We start from the raw sequence: 15,306 nt of genomic DNA, 5'->3' as shown, positions 1-15,306 counted from the left end.
GCCTGACAGCAGCCAGGCCTCCAGGACCCGGGGAGTCTTTAGCATGTGAAAGTGTCGCTGGAAACTTCCCCTGGACTTCACCTCCCCTGACTCCAGACTCCGGGCTGGCTGTGAGCCCAGTGTCTCCTCCTAAATCCGGGGCAGCGCTTCCTGCCCAGGGGTCAGGTCCCCGTCTTTACTAAAATCACCTTTTTTGCACCAAAGACGGCTTCAAGAATTCTTTCTTGGCCGCGAACCCCACTGTCACCCCAAAAACCTCATCACTCGGCCTGGTCACCTCCCGTCTCCTGCACCCCACTCCAGCCTCCACTGTGGGCTCCAGTCCCTGCTCCCCGGGGCAGTTAGGAAAGTTCTAAGAGACGACACGCCTCCTCATTGGCCCACAACAGCTTTTCTTTTACTTTCGAAAGGGCTGGTTCCGGGCTGAGCTGAGCGCAAGTCGAATCTGCTGACAGGGGTCCTGGGGCCGCGGCTGGGGAATGAAGGGTCCTGAGGGGGAGCACAGAGCCTCCCTGAGGCTGGGGGCTGCCCCCCTGGAGCCGGGCACCCGAGGCTGATGACATGAGCCTGGTGAGTCCTCTGAGCCCGTGCGTGTGTGTGCGTGTGTGTGTCCCAGCCCTCTCCGGGGACCTGCCCTGGGCCACAGCCACTTCCTGTCTCCTGTAGGCTTTTGTTCCCCAGCTGCCCTAGCTCTTGGGCTGACTCAGGCCCCGGCACTCGGCCCCTGCTACCAGCGGTTGGTGAACAGACTGGCAGGAAGCCATCCCCCCAAGCAGCAGTGTTCCTCTCCGTCCACCTTCCCCCACCACCCTTTCCTGGGCCTCAGGGCCAGCACCCCCCGCCCCCACTGGAGGGCGCTGCTCCCGGAAAGCAGGATTCCAGCAACGGACTCCTCCCCACCCACCAGCCACAGCCCGGTGCCCCGTGATAAAGTCCTTGTTTGTGCAGAGAGGGCGGGACCCGGGACTTGGCCCGGCTGGCGGCTAGCCCCCCGGGCAGTTACTCCTCAGGAGGGCCCCCACCCCCGCCGCTGTGGGCTGAGTCAGCCCGGGAACCGGGGCCCCCCAGATAGCCCTCCTCCCCACCCCCTGCCCAGAGCCGCCTGTAACCCTAACCCTGCCTCCCCTGCGCGGCCTGTGACTCCTCGGGGCGTCCCTGCTCTGTCCGTGCGGTTCCCCAAGGGCCGCTGCCCCCACATTTCACAGGGGGTGAGCCCGGGGCCCCGGGGACAGCCCTGGCAGCTCCCGCCTCGCCTCCCCAGCTGTGCCCTGTCTCCGCAGACCCTGTACCTGCTCCTCCTGGGGCCCCTGCGCTGCTCCTTGGCTGCGGCCCCGTGCAAAGAGGAGGAGTATCCGGTAGGGGCCGAGTGCTGCCCGAAGTGCGGCCCAGGTACGTGCAGGCCTGGGGGCAGGGGGACAGGCAGGGGCGGGTGAAGCCCCCTCAGCCCCTCTTCCACTCTTTTTCCCGAGACCCTGGGGTCCCTTCCTGCACAGGGATGGGGCCCGGGGGCCCCAGCCAGCCCATTCATGGCCAGGAGCTGGGCCATGCCCACACCTCCTTCCAGAGTCATGCCCACACCTCCTTCCAGAGCATTCCTACCCGGCCCCGAGCAGGCTCGCTGGTGAGAGGCAGCAGGGCACCGTGTGTGGCGTGGGGAGCAGCTCGGGTGTCCTTCGGGCCTGGGGGTGTGGTCACACCTGCTGGGGGCCTCTGGGTGGCAGCACGCGTGAGCCCCCGCAGGGCCCTCCCCAGGCCCGAGTGACACGGAGCCCCTGGGGTGCAGGTTACCGGGTGCAGGAGGCCTGCGGGGAGCTGACCGGCACGCTGTGTGTCCCCTGCGACCCGGGGACCTACACGGCCCACCTCAATGGCCTGAGCGAGTGTCTTCAGTGTCGTGTGTGTGACCCAGGTAAGAACACTGGCCCCAAAGGCTACCCGCCTCTGTCCCGTCCCGCATCCCGCTGTGGGGGGCGTGCCCACGTGACCGGACCAGGTGCTGGGCCAGGCCGGTCTGCCTCCGGGGCAGAGGTCTGCAGGCACATCCTTCAGGGAGCCTTGGGCCTCTGTCCACCCCCGTCTCTCCCCGGAGTGGGGTCAGTGCCTTTGTAACCCCGTTAGCCAGGCCCTCCAGAGCTCAGGGACCGCGTCGGTCACATGGACACCTGAGCCTGCGGCCAGCCCTGATGGAGCCCCAGGGTCCTGTACTGCTTGCCCCGCGCGCGGGTCCTGAGGGTCTGGACCTCGCCCACTCGCAGCGTGCGGGTTCTCGCGACCTCCCCCTCCCCCCCCCCCCCAGCCTCCACACCACACCGCGGCGGGCCCTACTCGCGGCTCAGCGCTCTGACCCTCACCTTCTTCCTGCCAGGTGGTCTGGGGTGGAGGGACCCCAGGAGGAAAGACAGGGGCACAGGTGGAGGCTGGAATGCATTTGGGTCCAGCCAGGTGGGGTCAGGGGCTGGGAGCCTCGGGCTCACCCACAGATCCTGCGATGCCGCTGAACAAAACACCTGTCTTATCGGGCTGAGGTTGGGGTGCAGAGGCACAGAGGCTGCCCCTCAGCAGGGGTGCAGGGGTGAGCCCAGGCCCAGCGCTATCCCCGCCCCCCTCCCCCCCACTGCCAGCTGGGGGAGGGGGCTCTCACTGCTCTGTCGCTGCCATCTGACCAGCCTGATAGACCGCCTGAGGGGCGGGGTCTTCAGGTGTGGGTGTTGCGGGCCGGTCCGCTTCCTGGGACTGCCCCGGGGCTGGGGCCGGTGGCTGACTGTGGTTCCTACTTCCTGTGTGCGCCTGCTGCCACCAATCTCCGTTTCCCCACCAGGCCGGCTCCCCGGCAGGTGCTGGGTTCGGGCTGAGAGGGCAGTGCGCCCGGCGGGATCTCTGGCGGGAGCAGAGCTGGCCCCAGACACACGCACCAGGCTGCGCCACTGGGCTGGGGGCCTGTCGCCAACCTGTCCCCAGGCGGGAGCCCTCAGGCCCGCGGTGCCGTCCGGGCCTCTGCTTGGCCTCCTCCTGGGACGGGGCGCTCAGCACTGCCCGCGGCAGCTGCTCTTAGCTCCTTCTCTTGGGTCCCAGCCATGGGCCTGGTGACCAGGCGACAGTGCTCCAGAACAGAGAACACCGTGTGCGTCTGTGACCAGGGCCACTTCTGCGTTAGTGAGTCGGGGGACGACTGTGCGGAGTGCCGTCCCCACACGGCCTGCAGACCGGGCCAGAGGGTACAGCAGAGAGGTGAGCGGCAGACTGCGGGCAGCCGGCCTCCTGGTCCCCAGCACCCTCTAAGAGACGGACCCCAGACCCAAGCCCGGGGTGGGGGGAGCCCAGCTGCCCCTCTGGCCTGATCCCCTGCATCCTCTCTGCCTGGCCCTGTCATTTCTCAGGCACCGAGTGGCAGGATAGGGTGTGTGAGGACTGCCCTCCAGAGACCTTCTCGCCCAGTGGGACCCTGGAGGAGTGCCAGCCCTGGACCAGGTAGATGATCGCGGGGTGGTCTCAGCCCTGTGTCCCTGGGAGGGGCTCCTCCAGCTCCCCTGGCAGATGAGGCCCCACCCTGCTGTTCCCTATCGTGCGCCAGCCTCCGGGCGAGCCCCTGCCTGGACTCTGGGGCTCACACACCCCATCACATTAGCCGAGAACTGAAAGTCAGTGGATGCGAGCTTCCTGGAAGCCAAGGACGGACCTTCTTCCCTGGGGCAGGTCTGGAGGGATGCTGCCGCCAGATTCCCAGTCCCCTGTGGTTCTGGGGTGTCCCCAGATATCGGGGCCATGGGGGCTCCCAGCGGATCTGGAGTCAGGGAGGTTCTCAAAGTGAGGGCTCCATTCTTCCTGCGACCATCCCCGGAGCCCAGAGCTAACCTGGGCCCTCACAGTGTCTCTGGCCGGGGGGGGGTGGGGGGGGCTGGGGTGACCAGATGTGGCTGCTGGTGGGCGACATCCTGCCTCCCTCGGGTCTGTCCGTCTGTCTGCCATGCCGGCTCTAAGGGTCGTGCCCCCCTGACCAGGGGTCTCTCTGCCCTGTCTCCTCCGACCCCGTGCCTCTCTGTCTTGCTGCCTCTCCCCGGCCCTCTCCCCCGACCCGTCTCCCCGTAGCAGCGAGGCCTGGAAAGGCAGAGGGACCCGAGTTCACACCCAGAGCCGCCGAGCGCCTTGCCACGGGGCGGTTGCCTCCACCTCGCGGAGCCTGGCGGCGCCTCGGGGACACCCCCCACCCCCAGGTCGAGTGAGCATCAGGCCCCCACACTGCTGTCTCCTAGGTGCAACGGCCCTTTTCAGAGCCTCTTAAATGCTGGGACCAGCAGCTCCGATGTCAAGTGCTCCTCCTGGAGCCTTTCTCTTTTTGTGGGCTTGACCTTTTCCGTACTTCTGCTTGGTGGCACAATACCCATAGTCGTCTGGCTACTGAGGAGAAGGATGAAAACCAGACGGTCACCTGGTAAGCAAGGGGGTGTGGTCCCATCAGGGCTCAGGGCCCCAGCAGGTGCGTTGGGGGGAGGTCAGCAGGAGCCGTGGGCAGGGCTGGGTCCTCCCGAGAGGCCTCACATCGTTCGCTCACTCGCTCGGTCCCTGCCCGCTTATCTGCCCTGCTGCGGGCTCCGCATCTGGGCCAGGCCCCGGGCCCGGCCCCGCAGACCTGGCTCTGGCCTCCAGCAGGGAGCGGGCGCTTGGCAAGGAGTCCAAGCGGGGAAGGTCAGCCACCTTCTCAGGCTGTCAGCTAGTCCGTGCTGGGCCCTTGCCCCAGGGTCCCCAGGCCGCAGGCAGGCCTCAGGGTCCCGGGCTCTGAGCGGGCCGCCCAGTGGCCGGTGTTCTTTCTCACCCGACTCGGGGGCGCCTGTTCCCCGGGGGACCCTCCCCTGTGAAGTGTCCACCCCCTTTCCCTGGATGACCATCACATCGGGGCGCATTAGGGACAGGGTGTGGCAGCTGGAGGCTCGGGCAGGAAGTGCCCCCACGGTGTCACGAGTCCCGGGCTCCCTGGCGGACAAGTCCGCACGGGTCCGGCCTGTCTCCCGGAGGGTCCTTCTCTCAGGGAAGGCCACACAGAAGTCAGGAGCTTGGGTCCCCCCAACCCCCAATGCTGAGCGGACTCTATGTGACACAGGGTCTCTGTTTTGCAGGGGGACCCGCCAAGGGGAGACTCTTACAGGTATTATGGACCATTCCCCGGCCCCCACCCACTGGAGGTGATGCCGTCGGGGTGGGTGGGGCTCCCGGTTCTCTGAGGGGCCTGGGCCCTTCGGGCCAAGCCACCTCCTCGCCTTAGAAAGCCAGGAAGACCCCGAACACAAGGCCCACGGGCGGGGCCCAGTACAGGCGGGTCTTCGTGTGGAAATTCCCCATCGCGACACAGAAGGGCGTGCCGTGTCCACCCAGGTCCCGCAGGCCCCGCCGGACGTCACCACAGTGGCTTTGGAGGAGACGGCATCCGTGTTTCCCGGGAGGGACCAGCCCACCGATCGACGGCTCTAGGAGGAGGACGTCTGAGACATCTCGGGCTGTGCCCGCTCGAAGCCGCCAGGCCCCCGAAGGCTGACTGTGGGCCCTCAGACTCGACGCAGCAGAGGGATACCGGCCGCCGCTCAGGGGGCTCGGGGACCTCACACGCCTCCCATCAACTTCGCGGGGGCCCGCCACCCTGCCACCTCTGTGCTGTCCACGTGTAGACCCAGCCCTGTGAGGACACCACCACTCTTGGCTCCAAGCCCCACTCACTCCCAGCCCCTGTGGGCCTCGGCTAGCTCGTCTGTAGGATGGGCCTGCCCGCACCTACCTCACAGCTGCGGCGACACTGGAGAGACCACGAATGCGGCACGACACGTGACTGTCACGTTTGCAAGTGATTTCTAAATTGGAGGTGTTTGTTTAACAAATACAAAATTGCTTTTTAATTTCTCGTTAAAAAGTATATTTTGGAAGGATGTTTTGAGAGTATGTAAACCTCCTGCTTCTCCCAAAACTTTCATCCACTGATGATTTAAAAGATTTTTTTTATTAAACATTTTTTTAATGGTTATTTATTTTTGAGAGAGAGAGAGAGAGAGAGTCAGCGAGTGTGGGGGAGGGGCACAGAGAGAGGGAGAGAGAATCCCAAGAAGGCTCTGAGCTGTCAGCACAGAGCCCGACGTGGGGCTCGAACCCACGAACCGCGAGATCGCGACCTGGGCGGAAGTCAGACGCTTATCCGACTGAGCCCCCCAGCGCCCTGATGATTTTTGCCTGAAAAGTGATTGTGAGGGTTTCCAGTCGGGGATGTGACTCCCCCTCGTGCACTCGTGAGTTAGCGTCCGTGGACGGAGCACTTCCCCTGCGGGCCCTACGGTGGCCCGTGCTTCCTACTTCGACAGCAGATTCTGATACATGACTGCCATTATTTTGAGGCACACGTTGTCCCAGATTTGTCTTACAAGACGCTGTTTGACTCGTTTCTGATGCACAGCCCCTGCTCTGTCTCCCGAGAATCCAAGGAGCGCAGCAACCCACACACCGGCTTCCAGAGCATTCTCCATCAACACCACCAGGCTGCTCCTAGAACGGCTGGCCCAGGCTGGGGCTCGGGAGTGACAGGCTCACCGTGAAACCTCCCTTCATACAACGTTCGATGCGGCCACTCAGTGTGCATCAGCCCAAAGCGCCCCCAGAAGGTCCCCCTGGGGGTTACGTCCGAGTCCTCTCAGGTCACTTTCCTGCCTGCCCGCGGCCACCGGGGCCACCAGGCCACAGGGCCTCATCCCAGCACCTAAACGGCGCCAGGTGGGGCAGCAAGGATCAGCAGAAGCCCCCAGTGCCTCTGGACCAGCACCCCAGGCCCAGGGTGCCCTCGGGCTCACCTGTGCAGGCTGACGGCCAAGCTCACCAAGGAGGCTATAAATCCCACCCAGAGCGTTAACGAGGTGCTAGCTCTCCAGCGAGATGTTTGCACATCACGGGTGTGTCAGAACCTTCGAAAGCACCACGGAATTCAAGAGGTAACATCTCCCAGAACACATGGTTACAGACAGCACGTGCAATGGACCGGCTCTGACCCCTCACTGGGCCATTTTAGGCTTTTTTTTTTTTTTGTCTTTCGGGATGTTTTTTGCCCTGATTCTATTTTCTGTTAGGCACCTTTTTTTTTTTTTTATGTTTATTTATTTCTGAGACAGAGACAGAGCATGAGCGGGGGAGGGGCAGAGAGAGAGGGAGACACAGAATCCGAAGCAGGCTCCAGACTCCGAGCTGTCAGCACAGAGCCCGACTTAAGGCTCGAACTCACAAACCGTGAGATCATGACCTGAGCTGAAGTCGGTCGCTCAACTGACTGAGCCACCCAGGCGCACCCCCCCCCCTTTTTTTTTTAGAAACACTGCCATGAAGAAGATGCCCATAGGATCCCAGAGACCAGCCCAGAGCCTCAGACAGGAGCTCAGAAATACAGGGGGATACAGGCATTCACGGGCTCTTTAACTGCTGTGTTTATTTTGTGCTGAGAGCGGCCCCCCCCTTTGCCAGTCTGGGGGTTGAACGAGTTAGAGGTTTCCAGAGGGAAGCCATGGGACAGGTTAGGACAGGCTGGTCCCTGCTCAGAGGGACTCAACACACAGCATCACCAGGTCCTGGCTGCCGGGCCCACCTCCCAGCCCTCGCAAGCCCCTCCCCGTCCCTCCCTTCTGCAGCGCACACGGCCCTGAGCCCTCAGTGGCTGCTCACCGAAGGCCTGAGCCTGCTCCCCCTCTGCAAACCCCACCCCCGTGACCACTTCACCCCTGCGTCTGTCTCTGCCTCCGCCTCTATCCCCTCGGCTCCTGCCTCCGCCCAGCGTCTCGAGGGAGCGGAGCAGGGCCACTCAGGCCAGCAACCCTGCGGCCATCGGGAGGAGCTGTCTTCTGCTACCAGCTCCCTTCCCTCTGGCCAGCAGGAGGCTGGGGCCTTGCTGGCCTGGTGGGCCCTTTCTCTGCAGGTGAACTGGGGGTGGGGGGTGGGGACAGGCAGGCATCGCCTTGAAGGAGTCCTGATGTTGGAGCTGCACCTCAACCTTGGGGAACCAGGGTCCATGCCCCCCTGCTCTCTCAGTCCCTGGCGGGGTCCCGAGCCCTTCCCTTCCCCTGACGGCTCTCTTCCATGGACCTCAGGGCCCCTAGGTCAGCAGCCTCCCCTACGGCTCACCCCACCCTTGGCTCACTTCCTGGGTAGCTCTTCACCGGCCCCATGCTTCCCTCCAGGGCACAAGGAGCCCCATGTGGGCTGGTTTCCAGCGCTGGGGGTGGGGGAGGGACACTGAACCCCATGTCCCCGGTCAGTGTGCTCTCATCAGGCAGCTCTGGGTTCTGAGGGCAGGGGTCCTGGTGCCCAGGGGAGGGGGCTTCTTGCCGAACCCGGCACTGTGACCCATGGGGCTCCCCCTGCCCAGGGGCCAGGAGGCAGGAGAGCAGTCCGGGTCTCGGTGGGCATCCCGGACCCTGATCAGGAGGTCTTACCAGGCACGCAGGCAGTCTTCACGCATCTTTCGGAACTCCAGGTCCAGGTGTGGCGGACAGTGGACAAGTGCCCTGGTGGTCACATCCTAGAACTCTCCTTGACCCGGGCAGCACCCCGCAGGAGAAGGCCGGCCTTGCAGGAGGATGCTACTCTTCACTGCCTCAGTGGGAGGAAGGAAAGCTTCCTACTACCCAGCAACAGTCCAGCCGATGAGAGACTCTCACAGCTCAGCCAGTGAGAAACAGTCACAGCCCAGCCAATGAGAAACAGTCATAGGCTAGCAGCCCAGCCAATGAGAAACAGTCACAAGCTAACCAATGAGAGCCTCTCACAGCTCAGCCAATGAGAGACTGTCACAGGCCAGCCAATGAGAAGCCACTACACTTCAAGCTCTGTCTTATTCCAGTGAAGTTAACAGCTTATCCCAGCTCCCTCTGGGCGGGGCTTTCCTCTGCGTTGCTGTCTGCAATTGCATCCTGGATTGCAATTCTCTGCTATTCCCAAATAAAACCTTTTCTTTTTTTTTTTTTGCTGGTAAAGTAACTGGCAGTGTAATTTTTTAAGGCTAACAAAGGATCTAATCAACAAGGGTCCGATGCAAACCTGTAAAACAGAATTGAAACTCAAATAATGAAAAACAATTATATTTTAAATGAATAAGACAACTACCAAGAAAAACTAACCCTATGCTGATGAGGGAAACAAAGGCAAGAGAAATGTGGCTTAAATTAAAATCTCCTTACAGCTTGCTGCCCACTGACAGACACCTGAAACATGCCAAAGGTGACCTTCCTGGAGGAATTCATGGCTGCATTAGTGCCTTAATGTTTATGTCTTATTACAGGCTAAAAGTAACCTTATCTTAACAGCAGCTAGCCCCTCAAGGTCCTGAAAGCCTTGCTTCCAAATTCCTTAGAGACTGCACTGTCCATAACCCTCAGTAATTAAAAAGTATGTAGTCATTCACTTCTTCTTATTGGGACACTTTCATGTCAATTGCTCAGGCTGCAACCCTCTAGCCAATGGCTGCTCTACAGGGAGGAGGAAGCTGGAAGTTAGTCCCCTGGCCGGAATGGTAATGAGACCCAGAAACTCTCTTTATTCCTATTCTTTTTTTTTTTTTTAATTTTTAATGTTTATCTTGTGAGAGAGAAAGAGAAAGAGAGCAAGAGAGAGACAGGAGGGGTAGAGAGGGAGAGAGAAATCGGGGTTCAAACTCACAAACTGTGAGATCATGACCTTGGCCAAAACCAAGGGTCAGACGCTTAACCCACTGACCCACCCAGGTGCCCCTCTTTATTCCTATTCTTATATAGAGTTGTCTTTTGGGAGTTAGGACAGCCACCTAAGTCCCCGGGACGGCTGCTAATCTTAAAGACTCTCACGTGAAGTTTCCTCCTCATTGGTCTAATGTGATCCCCTCCACATCCCTGGTCTAGCCGCTTCTGGCTGCAAGACTTAGGCTCAGGGTGGGCCGAAACCAGCACTCGATTGAATCAAAGCCCCACTGGGGATGGCTTCCTGGAGAAGTTAGCTGTAAAAGTCTACATATGCTGGAATGTTGCTTACACTGTGATGGATTTCGCTCTTTACTATTTTTTCATCAGTGTCCCCTGCTGACTACTAAAATTACAAAATTGGATAATTTCCCCTTATAAAGCTCTTCTGGGGGCGCCTGGGTGGCTCAGTCGGTTAAGCGGCCGACTTCGGCTCAGGTCAGGATCTCGCAGTCCGTGAGTTCGAGCCCCGCGTCGGGCTCTGTGCTGACAGCTCGGAGCCTGGAGCCTGTTTCGGATTCTGTGTCTCCCTCTCTCTGACCCTCCCCTGTTCATGCTCTGTCTCTCCCTGTCTCAAAAATAAATAAAACGTTAAAAAAAAATTAAAAAAAAAAATAAAGCTCTTCTGGTGTTTGCCACGGGTGAAAAATGGCACGGCCTTCATGGCAAGGCGCAGCGCAGTGTTTTGGTCCACGTGCAGACACCCACTTTGCAGTCTAGCATGCGTCGGGGAAAGGGGGGCCTTTGCAGCTGCCCGGTGATCACAGTGATTTTGTTTGAGGGACCCCTCCAGTCGCTCTGACACCGGGAACCTGTAACATATTCTGCACGAGACGTCACCCGGGAGTCGGGCCAGGGGGGATTCTTGGTAATGAACCTCTAGGCTTCTTCCTTGGTCCCCGAGGTCTCTCCCTTGGGATGCCTTTTAATCCACTGGAATCAATTCAGATCGCAAGATTCAAAAAAGGTCTTCTGTCAAACTGCACGGCCTCAGTACTCCTGAGGAGACAAGAAAAAATAGCCCATTAACGGGACTTTTAAAGCTTCAGTACGACTTGTCAGTTAGATCTCTTCTGCAGGAAACGGGGCAAATGGTCTGAGGCACCCTGTGTCCAGCCCTGCATGGCCCTAAATCACGACCCTGATCGAAGGGCCTCTTGCAGAATGTGTTTGGCCACTAACCAGGCTGATGAACTCCCTCCTGATCTACTAGATGGTTGTCTAAACAGGCCTCGTCTGGAAAAACCCAGGTTGCTGGAGGAAGCACAGGCCATCCCTAACGAAAGGGACTCTGACACTCTCACTGTTCCTCCTGACAGACTCAGGTTATTCTAGCTGTGTGTGGGGGCCTCTCCCTCCTTCATTCCCGGGGTTATTGAGTGTGATAACTGGAGCCAATTGGCTCTGGTTAGTCTATCCAGGGACAGGGACTTTATGGAAAATTCCCAAGCAGCGGCTGAAACTCCTTTTGTTTCAGGGAAGCCCCCCGTCTTCTCAGGCCCGGCACGACTGCCCATTTCCACTTGCTCGTGGACGAAAAAATAATCTGCATCCGCTCATGTGTCCGAGCTGACAGGCTTGGGGACCGGGAGGCCTCTTTCTCTGTCCTCTGGGCTTTCTTCAGCTTCCAGCATTCCCGCACCCCACCTCTTCCCCCTTCCCCTCCCCCTCCTCCTGTCTGTGCACCGCCTTGGGTGCGGCCTGCATAGCCGGCTCCTGTACAATTCTGGGTGCCTCGGGGGCCACCGGCCCCTCCTCCTCAGTGTCCAGGAGCGAAGGGCACCCCCTTTACGGGAGCCCCAGGGAAAAATCGACAGCGGGGGACACGCAGGTGGAACGCATTTGGCATTTACACTAATTTGTTGGCTCAATTATGACAGACATGTCTTTAGAGTCATCAACATAAATATGAAAATTTTTCTACCTCGGTTTACCGAAGGTCAAATAAGCTCGTGTTCTCTCTGTCGCAAATTGTTGGCGAAGCGATTCCTTGAAATGACGGTTCATTCTGCCCCTAAATATATTTTAAAAGGATACTGGTAGGGGGCGCCGGGGTGGCTCACTCGGTTAAGCGCCCAACTCTTTTTTTTTTTTTAAATTTTTTTTTTTCAACGTTTATTTATTTTTGGAACAGAGAGAGACAGAGCATGAATGGGGGAGGGGCAGAGAGAGAGGGAGACACAGAATCGGAAACAGGCTCCGGCTTCGAGCCATCAGCCCAGAGCCTGACGCGGGGCTCGAACTCACGGACCGTGAGATGGTGACCTGGCTGAAGTCGGACGCTTAACCGACTGCGCCACCCAGGCGCCCCATAAGCGCCCAACTCTTGATTTCCGCTCAGGCCATGATCTCACAGCTCAGGGATTGAGCCCCACGTGGTCAGGCTCTGTGCTGACAGCCTGTGGAGCCTGCTTGGGCTTCTTTCTCTCCCTCTCTCTCTGCCCCTCCCGCACTTGAGCTCTCTCCCTCTCTCTCTCAAAATAAATAAATATTACAAAAATAAAAGTACACCGGTATAAGATTAAAATTCTGCTTTTCTCTCTTTTTAAAGACAAAGTTTTCTCGGATTGTTGGTCTGCTCTTGATTAAAAAAATGTAATAAAAGGATTTTTTTCTCTCTTGTTTTTATTTATTAAGATGTTTTAATTTTTATTTTTGAGAGACAGAGTGTGAGCGGGGGAGGGGCAGAGAGAGAGGGAGACACAGAATCTGAAACGGGCTCCGGGCTCCGAGCTGTCAGCACAGAGCCCGACGCGGGGTTTGAACTCACGAACCGTGAGATCATGACCTGAGCTGAAGTTGGACGCTTAACCGACTGAGACACCCAGGCGCCCCAAGGGTTTTTTTCTCTTTTGTCTCCCTGGAAAATCAAGGTTTTTATGCTCTGTCTTTATTGAGTCTTTGGTTACTTAAGAACTAAAACTCATCAGTATTAAAGGAGCTGAGTTTGGCTAACCACTATCCAACCCTACATATTTGCCTTTGGAATCTCTTATTGCCACTTTGGTTAAATAAATAAAGTTTTAAGTGTTTTTTTTTTTTTTTCAACGTTTATTTATTTTTGGGACAGAGAGAGACAGAGCATGAACGGGGAGGGGCAGAGAGAGAGGGAGACACAGAATCGGAAACAGGCTCCAGGCTCCAGGCTCCGAGCCATCAGCCCAGAGCCTGACGCGGGGCTCGAACTCACGGACCGTGAGATCGTGACCTGGCTGAAGTTGGACGCTTAACCGACTGCGCCACCCAGGCGCCCCTAAAGTTTTAAGTTTTATAACGATCTGTAATCCTATCTAGGCACGTGCTTTATAATTTTCTGAAGTTTTTAACAAACTTCCCCAAGATTTAAGTTGTAAATGAAGTCTTTTTGACCAATTGGGCTTGTTTATTTGGTATGTTAAGTTACTTGGAAAGCCCTGTCAAACAAATAATGATAAATCTTAGGTTGTATTGCCTGGGTAAGTGCTAGAACTTCAAATATACTATATAAAATTCCTGCCGTTTTAATTTGTGTTGATAATAAGGTCATCCCTTAACATTCTAATTGGTGAAATGTTATGTTGCAGAAATAACTGAATTCCCTTGTCAACTGCCTTTGTCTTTTGCAATTTACCAAATGAGTTTCATCTTCAAAGAGACTTGTATCTTTATGATAAAAGTCCTCTTGGACTTCTTAAACAAATGCAACTGGAAAGTCATATTTCAGAGAGAGATGCATAGACTCAGATATGACCAAACAGCTTAAAGGAATTGAGGCTGACTTCACGAAACACGGAAATGTTGGCCTGACACTTCGCTTAGAGTTCCCAGCAGCCTCACCGGGTGAGTAAAGAAGAAAGAAGGTCACCTCCTGGCAGGTGCCGGAACCTCAGGAGATCTTGGGGACCTCGTGAAGGCGAATCTACCCAAATCTACAGGTATCGCAGGCCTGTCTGATAGTAAGTATTTGGCTTGGCTTCGGCCTCGAGAGGTTACCGGAAGTTCAGCTGAGATTTCCTATAAAAAGTTCCAGCACAGCAAATTTTAAAAGATTTATATTATCAATCTGCTCTTCTTGCTGAGCGTATGTAAATAATTAGGCCAAGTTTGCTAAAACTGGACTCGTTCTACAAACAAATTAGTCTTGATCTGGCTATCTCTGGAAATAAGGGTGATTTGGGAGAGAAAAATTATGTTTCAGTAACACATCTTTGCAGACGTTAAACTCTACTCCTGGTTGCCTTTAAGTGTCTGTTGTTTGCCAAAGCTGGACACCTTGAGGTAAACTTCAGAGAAACTGCCGTAAGGCTCACATACAATCTTTGTGCCCGTTGCTCGGTGGGCCATTCACAAGGACCTCCAGAGGCATCTGATTCCTGCCTGTTCCCACTCCAAGCTTGACATCTGCACATCTCACTGGCAGCACGCAGGACTCAGACACTGGGTTTATAATTTGCTCTAACCATTACTCTATTTTCTGTTGCCGTAACAGTGCCTCTTACCAATTACCTGATTGCTTACTAAACAAAACAGTCTACAGGATGATTAACACCACCTACCACACGTTGAACGCCTTAAATGACTCTCCGGAACCTGGGAGACTCCGAGGTCTCCAGCCTGGTCCAGGGGCTCTCTGTGGGACCTGGGGAGTGAGGCTGAGGGCTGGGGCCCAGACAGATCTGCGTGTCCCATTATCCGGGTTAAGTCTTGGCTTCATTTCTCACGCCAATGTCTCGGGCCTTTATCGGTAAAACCGGGTGATCACAGGTGTCACAAGACTGCGGTGAGCAATAAACAAAGTCGCAAAGCACGTAATAAACTGCTCTTACTTCTTTCAGGTCTATTTTACCCAAAGTCTGGGGGCTAAAAGAAGACGTTGCTTTAAGAAATTACCAGCATTATGATTAAAGCCAACGCAGATATCTAATTGAGAAAGCGAAGCATTCGCGTGGATTTTAAAGCTGAAATAAGGGTAAATGCTAAACCCTTGGGCTCCTCTGCCTATAGGACGAGGCCCGGGCCCCGGAGCCGGGACTCGAGTGCTCACCGCACTCACCTTAACCCTGACCTGCAAACCGGGCACTAGGCAGCCGCTGTCCCGCTCGCGCTCCCGCCTTCCCGCCCGCCCCGGACCCCAAACTCGGGACCTAGGATCAGGGGACTCCGGCCGCTCTCCGGCTCTGCACCTGGCGGGGCAAAACGGAGCCCGCCCGAAGTGGGGCAGCGCTGTGCGCAGGCGCACCACGTGTCCGCTGCCCAACCGCCCAGCTTCTCCGGCAGCCAGAGCAGCGACGCCATTGGCCGACAGGCTTATGCATATGCAAGACAAGTGACAAAGTGCGGCCCGGGCCGCTGCTGTGGGCGGCAGCAAAGAGGTGGCCTGGGGGCGGGGCCGGCAGCGGAGAGGCGGCCTGGGGGCGGGGCCGGTAGCGGAGAGGCGGCCTAGGGGCGGGGCCGGCAAAGGAGAGGCGGCCTGGGGGCGGGGCCGGCAGAGGAGCGGGCGTCTGGGGGAGGGGCCGGCAGAGGAGAGGTGACCTGGGGGCGCGGCCTGGACGAGAAGCCGCAGGGGGGCGGGGCACGGGCGGGGCGTGGCCAAGCCGGCTGG

General features: G+C 57.8%; 1 protein-coding gene across 1 annotated transcript; it reads left to right on the top strand.

Moving 5' to 3' along the window:
* Positions 1-398: 398 nt before the first annotated feature.
* On the top strand, positions 399-5,990 carry TNFRSF14 (TNF receptor superfamily member 14). The gene is made up of 8 exons (XM_047872210.1): positions 399-570; positions 1,281-1,389; positions 1,784-1,909; positions 3,073-3,228; positions 3,378-3,468; positions 4,251-4,429; positions 5,112-5,140; positions 5,368-5,990. Exons 1-8 carry the CDS (start codon positions 562-564, stop codon positions 5,461-5,463), a joined length of 795 nt encoding a protein of 264 aa, XP_047728166.1. The 5' UTR covers positions 399-561; the 3' UTR covers positions 5,464-5,990.
* Positions 5,991-15,306: the final 9,316 nt, after the last annotated feature.

The sequence above is a fragment of the Prionailurus viverrinus genome, chromosome C1 (assembly GCF_022837055.1).
Source record: "Prionailurus viverrinus isolate Anna chromosome C1, UM_Priviv_1.0, whole genome shotgun sequence".
NCBI lineage: Eukaryota > Metazoa > Chordata > Mammalia > Carnivora > Felidae > Prionailurus > Prionailurus viverrinus.
This window is presented reverse-complemented; position numbering and strand designations above follow the sequence as displayed.